The following is an 8,051-nucleotide window of genomic DNA, read 5'->3' on the forward strand; positions in this document are numbered from 1 at the left end:
CACACCTCATTCTCTGTTCTTTTATTTTTGTATTAAATTCTGGAGGTGGCTGTGGGAGTAATGGGGAGTGGTGGGGAGGGGGGCCCTCCTGGGTGGGGGCTGGGGGCGGGATTATTGCTCTGAGCTCCCTGTCCCCAGGGGGGCCTATGGGAGGGTGTCAGGACTGGGGCCAGCACAGGGGGGTGGGAGACACAGCCGCACAAACACACAGGTCACAGCACAGGGGTGGGCAGAGGAGGCTGGGCATTGTATTGCACTTTGGGAGTGGGGCCAGGCGGGGACCCCCCTCAAACTGGAGCCTGGGGAGGAGGCTGGAGGCTATCATGTTCCTTCCCCTCTCTGTGAAGGGGAAGGTGTGACCCCCACTCTGGGGTTGGGAAAGGAGACCAAAGCAGCAACATGCTGGCCCTGGGAGGGTTCCAAGGGCTGGTCCTGGGTCTTGGGCAGGGCATTGAGGGCAGATGACAGAAGAGGCTGCACGGCCACTGCCCTGGTCCCCACCTCAGCAGAACCCATCACCCCATGCTGACTCAACTGCCGGTGCCCCCTTTTCCTGCCTTGGCCTTGGGGGGCACTGGGAGGCCCTCGTCACCCTCACTGTCAGAGCTACAGCCACTGACATCAGTAATCTCCAGCTCCGAGTCACTGTCCTCCTTCCCACCCAGCGCGACCTCTGGGCCCCCAGCCCCTGGCAGCGCTAGACGAGGAGCTGCTGCCAGGCCCACAGGACGCTCAGGGCCTAGGCTCTCTGCTGTTGCAGCCAGCAGGGGCGCAGCTGTGTGGCCTCCTCCTGCCCCTGCTGAGGGCAGGTGACCCAGAGAACTGGCCAGGGGGTTGGGGTAGAAGTGTGGGGGGTACAGAGAAGGGGGCAGTTTAGGGAAGGGACCTGTGAGGTACGGGTTAAAGTTCCATGGGTACTCAGGGAAGGTGCGGCCGTAAGGACCCAGCAGGCCAGGGGGCTTGGAATAACCGGTGGCACCTGGGGGATTATAGGATGGTCAGGGTGGGCCACTCCACCATGGGGGCCCTGCTTTGGGGATCAGGAAAGGGCACCCCTGCCTTCCTGCCATGTTCCACCCCATCCTCCCTGCCATGTTCCACCCCATCCTCCCCACTGTCCTTCCCACATGGCATCTCTCACCTTCACATGGCTTCCCCCCAACTCCATCTTCCCATCCCCCATTTATCTCCCCATTCCTTGAGCACCCTGAAAGCCCTTCTCCCAGCCTGTTTGCCTCCTCCCGCACTTTGCATGCTTCTACACACACACACACACACTCTCTCTCTCTCTCTCTCTCTCACTCACCCTCACCCTGGGCCTCCTTCCATCCTGTCCTCTTCCCTCAAACACATGCAGCATCTTCCCTACCCCTTGCACTCCTGGAACCCCCAGGCTCTTACCAGAGCCCAGGAATGAGAAAGGGCTGTCCAGACGCAGTTTGTCTGTCTCAGGGGTGAACAGGGGCGTCCGGGCCCCCGGCTCTCCCAGGCGTGGGGCAGAGAATAGGGTCTGCAGGGTCTGGGGAGGGAGGTAAAGGAGGCAGCCCTGCTCAGACTGCCTGCCTCCTTCCCAGGGAGGGTCATGGCTCAGGAACCCCAGCATCCAAACTCACCTCAGGGGTGAGGGGAGGAGCATCTGGCCCAGGGGTCCCCCCAAAGGGACCGGGGGTCAGCAAGAGTGGGGAGCCAGTGGCAGCTGCCGCCACATCCAGCAGTGGGTAGTTGACAAGCACGACTTTGCTGAAGTTGAACTTGTAGGTGAACCTCTTTCCTTTGGTCTTGTGGAGAATCCGCTTGTTGTAGTAGTAACTATGGGGAGAGGGAGAGCGAGGGTGCTGGGGAGGGACACCTCAGGAGGCAAAGGGAGAGCCCTGGGCAGGGTCTTGGGTTTCTTGACACAGGCACAGTGCACAGAGCACAGCAATTGGGGAAAGTGAGGCTCACAGAAGTCCCCTAACCAAGGTCACAGGGCAAGAAAGGAGTGAGATGGGATCTGGGGTCTTGCACAGCGTGGGTGCAGAACCCTGCACTTTGAGAACCAATGGGGCTCTGCTCGAGGACATGGAGGGAAAGCCCCCAGGCCAGGAGGCCAGAGAGACAGTGAGGGGAGAAGGGGAAGAGGTGGGAGTCCAGTCCCCCAGCCCCTCCTCACCGCAGGGCCCGGCTCAGCTTGTCGTAATTCATGTGGGGCTTGCACTTGCGGATGCCCCAGAGCCGGGCCACTTCATCTGGGTCCTTGATGACGAATTCCCCGTAGTCCCCCTGCCAGGCGATGACGCCCTGGTACTCCTCCTTCTGCAGCAGCTCCAGGATAAAGTGCCACAGCTGGATCTGCCTCGAGCCAGGGGATGATTCCGGCTTGTAGGCCCAATCCGGGAAGGCAAACCCTGGGAACGGAAGGCAGGGGGTGGCCTTGAATCAGGACATCTGGGGCTCTGGGTCCTGCTGGACTCAGGAAACTGGGAGGCATCCAGTCCTCTCCTGACTCCAGATCTGAGGAATAGCCATCCAGCCTCAGGCGTCTTTAGGGACCTGGTTCCCACTCTCCATATCCCCCCCCCTACCCGGTGTCTAGTCCCCAAGTTGTCAAATAGTAGCAGAGAACCTAATCATCCAGGGACCCTGGGTTGGTCCTCCAGCCTGGTCCCCTACCTTGGCACAACTCCCACAGGTCCAGCATCCCATGGGTGGAGCATGGAAGGGACCGGTTTCCTGTACCCATAACTGGGGAGGAACTGGAAGGGAAGTTTACCCACTTCCTCAGCCCCTTCTCCTTGCTGCCCCCAGCATGCCCCAGGAGGTCTCTGGTCTCTCCTGAAATACCCCTGGCTCTTGCTGCCTTCCCTCTTCCCCATCCATTGTCCCCTGCTCCATCACTCCCATTCCCAAAGCCCCCCGCCCCCCCTCATCCGCACCCAGGCACGTCCAGGCTGGGTCTGTGTGCACATCTGTGTCTCTGCACCTATGTATTTATACCTTTCACATCCCCATGTCGCCTCTCCATGCTCACGTCTATCATTCAAGAGCAGCCCAGAATGGGGGAGATGTGCATGCACATGTGCGCACACGCTTCCATGGATGCTCACGGCAAACAACATATCACGTAAGTATCTGCTCACCCACCAGAGACACCCAGCTACACTGTGGGACACAGACACACCAGAGTGCCACACTCCTGCCGGGGTCACCAAGGCAGACTCACCAGACACAGACTGCCTGAGACACAAGGTCACATTATCTCAGCAACCCAGCATTGCATGCCCATCACAACATGCACAATTACACATCTCAGGCCCCTCAGAACTGGGATCCACTAACAACACACTGCATGGCAAGAGACACGGGATCCCAAAGGGCCAAATAACACATAGGGTGATGGAGATGGTGAACCAAGGCATTCAGGTCCCCAGATACACAGCCTGACAGACACACACAGAGTGACACCATGACAGTAGAACAACCTCCCAAGCCCACACACACAGGCACCCACTTGTCAACATTCTGTTACACCCATGGCTCACTCCGTATCATATTTCACACGTGGGAATCTTGGACCCTACTGTCTGCATGCACCCAGAAGCTAGGTGCAAATGGGGGCACTCACCCCTAAATCTCATCTTCCATCTAGAAGGCCCTTGGCCCTGGGTCCAGCTTCCCTGCTCACTCCTACGTCACAGCCTCTGTCCTCTTCCCCCTCCTCAGAGACCCCAGACCCAGGCATGAAAACAGAAGGCAGAATTAGACTATAAAAAGCTGAGAGCAGTGCAAAAAAGGGAAGGAGACTGGGGAGGGGGACAACGCTGAGCTGGGGGACTGGGGTCCTTGTATCCACTTGCTGTGTGGCCACAGGGCAGGTCTTTGCCCTCTCTGGCTTCTTAGAATTTCAGAGGCAAGGAGGAGCAGGGTCCCGTCCAGGATGCCTGGTGTATAAAAGTGGGAGCTAACTCCTCCCTGCCTAAAGGCTGGGGAATGCCAGCTACTTTCTTCCCCAAAGGGAGAATTTTGATCTCAACTCCCTTTTGGGTCTTTCTCACCTCAGATGACAGGACTCAATCAAGACTGGAGGCCTAGCCCACCCCACACCCAGAACACGTCTTACTGGTGAAGCAACTATCACAGACACACCTACGCAGCCCCAAGATGACAATGGAGACCCGACCCAGAAACACCACATGTCCTCAAATGCACATCCTCAAGTGTGTTGTACCTACTGAGACACAGACATGGGCTAGAGAAAGGACCCCAACTTCAGTACCTCAGACACACACATTGTAACAGACAACCCCCAATACTCAGTCACACACACACATATGCACACGTGCACACATGGACCATCAGCTGAAAACCAGGCACAGCGTCCAACACAGGCCCAGGGATGCACCCGCCCACATAGCCCAAAGTGCACCAAGACATCCATCCTAAATGCTGCACACCGTGCGACAGACCCACATGAAACAGGCAAAGTTTCTTCACCCCACCGAGTCAGGGATCCCCTCCGTACACAATCCTAAAGTGTAGATATGCTCAATGTCCCAAAGAAACATGACACACCCAGCCCAGAGTAGCGTCTCAGTTAGCCTCAGATATGCAAAAACAAGCATGCACATGCGCTCACACAAAAACAAGCAGACGCTGTGCACACACGCTCTCCCAGTGTGAACCCTTCTTCCAGAAACAAGTGTGACACAGGGACACAATCTAAGATAAGACCCCAGATAACCAGGCACAGGCTCAGTCTCCTTCCCTCTCTCTCTCTCTCTTTCTCTCTCTCTCTCTCTCTCTCTCTCTCTCACACACACGCACACACTCACACACTGCCCATCTGTGGGGCATCTGACTTGGGCTCCAATGCATGTCCAAGTCAACCTTACTGTCCACATCCTCAGTTTTGAGCGTCCAATTCCAACCACACCGTTCTTTCTCCCTGGGCTTGGGCTGGCCGGTTCATGTCTCCATGTCCCCCTGCCTGGGTAGTGCCGTCTGTCCATCTGTCCATCCATGCAGGCCTAGTGCCCCTTCCGGCCCCATCCCTGCTCTTTGCCCACAGGTCCTGGGTGGGAGCAGGCTGAGATGTGCATAGCAGAGACACCTGGACCTCAGCCTCCTCAATCCTCATCCTTCTCCAGCCTCCATTCCTCAGCCACCCCCATGTCCCAGCAGGCAGGTTTCAGGGAAATCTGGCTGTGAAGTTTTTAGCCAAGTTTTTCACGAGGGGTTTTATTCAGGGGACTCTGACAGAGACCAGGGTATACAGATGGACTCACAGACAAGAGTGACACAGAGAGACACAGAGAGAAGTGGGAGCAGCTCCCTGGGGAGGCCTGAGGTTTGGGGGAAGGGCTGGGGGAGGTCCAGGCCAGTTACCGGGGGTCCAGAGAGCCGGCAGAGCGGGCGGGGCGAAGAGAAGGTCGGAGACGCAGCTACAGTCCATGGCGGAGCTGGCCCTGCAGAGGCCAGGACAGACGCACGGGCCAGGTAAGCAGGAGAGACAGACACAGGTCAGCTAGCAGGGGCACTGCCCAGGGCCTCCGCCCACCCGCCCAGTCCCCTACCCCCACAATCTGCCACCCTCTCCCCCCACATCCTTTCCTGCCCGTTCCCTCTGTCCCCTTGTCCCCATCTGTCCTCAGCCCCTTTCTCAGCCCCTGAGCCACTGTTCCTTCCCTCCCAGCCTCTCCTCTCAGGCAGCCTCCTCCTTACTCTGGTGCCTTGATCACTCACCACGCCGCTCCCAGCCTCCCTCCCGGCTCCTTGCCACTCGCTCACACTCGCGGGCTCTCACCGCCCGCCTGCCCGCCCTCACGCCCCAGCACCTTCTCTGCTGCTGTCTCTCTGTCCCCGTCTCTCGCCTGACCACTCGGTCTGTCCCTGTGTCTCAGGGTCTCCCTCTGTTTCTCTGTCTCTCTGTCTCTCTCTCCGCCTGCCCCAGATTTATCTCACTACGAAACTCACCCCCACCCCCGTCCCTCCCAGCTGACCCCCGGGGCTGGCTCTTCCAGCTCTGGTGCAGTCCTGCGGTCTCATCCGTGGTTCAGAACACCTCGGCTGGCCCAGAGCTGGCCAGAACTGAACACCGGATGGGCTGGGAGGGGGCAGGCCGACCCCCTGCTCTCCACACCACCCACCATACAGGGCTGCCCCCAGCACCCTGCATGAGTGCTCCCACAGACCTACTGCTCACTCCAAGACCCCTCCCACTTGGACCTGCCTCCCCCCCTCAGACAGCCCCCCTCAGATGCCCACTCCCTCAGACACCCCCTCTCCTCAGATACCTCACGTCCCTAAGATACTCTATCTCTTCCTCACCCCTTTCTCTCAGCACCTTTCCCCTTTCTGACAGCCCCCGCCTCTCACATACCCCACCCCTCGGACACCTCCACCCTTAGACATGTACTCCCCTCACTCGTGCGTGCGCGCGCGCGCACACACACACGCACAGACACTGAATGCTTCAGACACCCCTCTTTAGACATATCCTGCCAGTGCTCTCAGAGACCCCTCCCTTAGATACTTCAGCCCCCACCACTCACCCTCTCAGACCCCACCTCTCTGAGCACTTTCCACAGACTCTGTCCTTTAGACACCCCCTTAATACCCCCAACCCCATGAGATACTCTTAAACAAGCCGTTTCTCTCAGACACCACTGCTCCCCAAAGATCCCACACACCCTCAGAAACCCCTCAGACCCCAGCAGACCACAGACACTGTTCCCCATAAACCCCACCTCACCCTTTGAACACTGGACGAGACTTGCAGATCCCCCCGCCCCCTCAGACTTGTCCAGTCTCCCCCGACACCCAGGTCTTCCTCCCCAACCCCTCCCCACACCCGTTGCCCACCAGGGTGTCCGTTGAGGGTCTCTCCCACCCACCCCCAGCACTCAGGCCCTGCTGGGGACCAGCTCGCCCTGCCCTGCCGCCCTGCCCTGCCGAGGCCACCTCAATTCTCACGTCCCATCTCTGGCTCTTTCTCTCACTCCCTCTCCCCATCTTTCTCTGTCTCCCCCATCTCTCCATATATCTCCCTCTTAATCTCTGTCTCTCTTTCCACCACTTGCCGTCTTCTCCCTTCTGTCTCCTCCCACCATCTCTCTTCCATTTCTCTCTCCTCTCTCTCTCCTTATCTCTTCTCCACCTGGGTGTCTCTCTGCATCTTTCTCTGTCTCTCTTCCTCCTTCACTCAGTCTCTTTTCCTGTTTCTCTGTCTCACATCCCATCTCTTTTCCATGTCTGTCTCCCTGTCCCCCTTTTTCTCTCTCCCTGTCTCCCCAGTTGGTCCATCGAGTCTCTCTCTGACGATCACCCCATCTCTGTTATCCATCTCTCACGCCCTCTCTCCACCATCTATGTCTCTGCCTTTTCCTCCCCTCTCTCTGCCCCACCCCGTCCCATCCCCGCATCTATCACCCCCTCTCCCCGCACCTCTCCCCGCACCTCTCCCCTGCACCTCTCTCCCACCTCCCCGCTCTGCTCTCTCTGCCTCTCTGGGTTTCCCCCTCCTTCCTCCCCCCATCCCCACCCCCTATTGGCCCCTCTCATTTCCGTGTTGGTTTTGATTTCTCTTCCCGACGCTTTCAACTCCCCGCCGCCTCCTCCGGACACGTTATAACGAGGAGCCGTGGGATCGGCGCTCCGGGCCCTGCTCCCACGCTCCCCCCACCATCTCTCATACACATCTCTGCCATCTCTTGGTCTCTGCTGCCACTTCTCCCATCTCTGCACACAGCTCCTGTCCTGTGTCAGGCCCCACAGGGACCTGGACCCCTGCTCCTCCCACTGGGGTCGCTTCCTGCCCCGCTCACTGCTGCTCCCGCCATTTCTGCCCTGTCTGGGTCCGCTGCGCGTCTCTGGGTCTATTTCCACCTCTCTCTGTCTCTGTGTCCCCACGTCCCTGAGTTTCCACATCGCTTTTATGTCTCTGTGTCTCCACATCTCTGCCTTCCTGTCTGTTTCCATGTCTCCACATCTCCTCCACATGCCCCATCTCCGTGTCTCTCTGTCTCTGTCTCCTCATCTCTGCCTCTGTCTCCCTGTCTCTGTGTCTCTGCTTC

General features: G+C 58.6%; 1 protein-coding gene across 1 annotated transcript; it reads right to left on the reverse strand.

The window, feature by feature from the left end:
- Positions 1-530: 530 nt before the first annotated feature.
- On the reverse strand, positions 531-5,431 carry ERFL (ETS repressor factor like). The gene is made up of 5 exons (XM_063113178.1): positions 5,365-5,431; positions 2,153-2,387; positions 1,614-1,809; positions 1,402-1,519; positions 531-979 (listed from the first exon to the last, which is right to left on the reverse strand). The coding sequence occupies exons 1-5, from the start codon at positions 5,429-5,431 to the stop codon at positions 531-533; spliced, it is 1,065 nt and encodes a 354-aa protein (XP_062969248.1).
- Between the last annotated feature and the right edge of the window lie 2,620 nt (positions 5,432-8,051).

This window comes from Cynocephalus volans, chromosome 10 (genome assembly GCF_027409185.1).
Source record: "Cynocephalus volans isolate mCynVol1 chromosome 10, mCynVol1.pri, whole genome shotgun sequence".
NCBI lineage: Eukaryota > Metazoa > Chordata > Mammalia > Dermoptera > Cynocephalidae > Cynocephalus > Cynocephalus volans.

Excerpts from the sequence above, each read along its gene's own strand:
- ERFL (XM_063113178.1), bottom strand. The coding sequence starts at position 5,431 with ATGGACTGTAGCTGCGTCTCCGACCTTCTCTTCGCCCCGCCCGCTCTG. Across the intron at positions 2,388-5,364 it reads GCCGGCTCTCTGGACCCCCG|GGTTTGCCTTCCCGGATTGG; the intron begins GTAACTGGCCTG and ends TTCCGTTCCCAG. Across the intron at positions 980-1,401 it reads TTTCTCATTCCTGGGCTCTG|GTGCCACCGGTTATTCCAAG; the intron begins GTAAGAGCCTGG and ends ATAATCCCCCAG.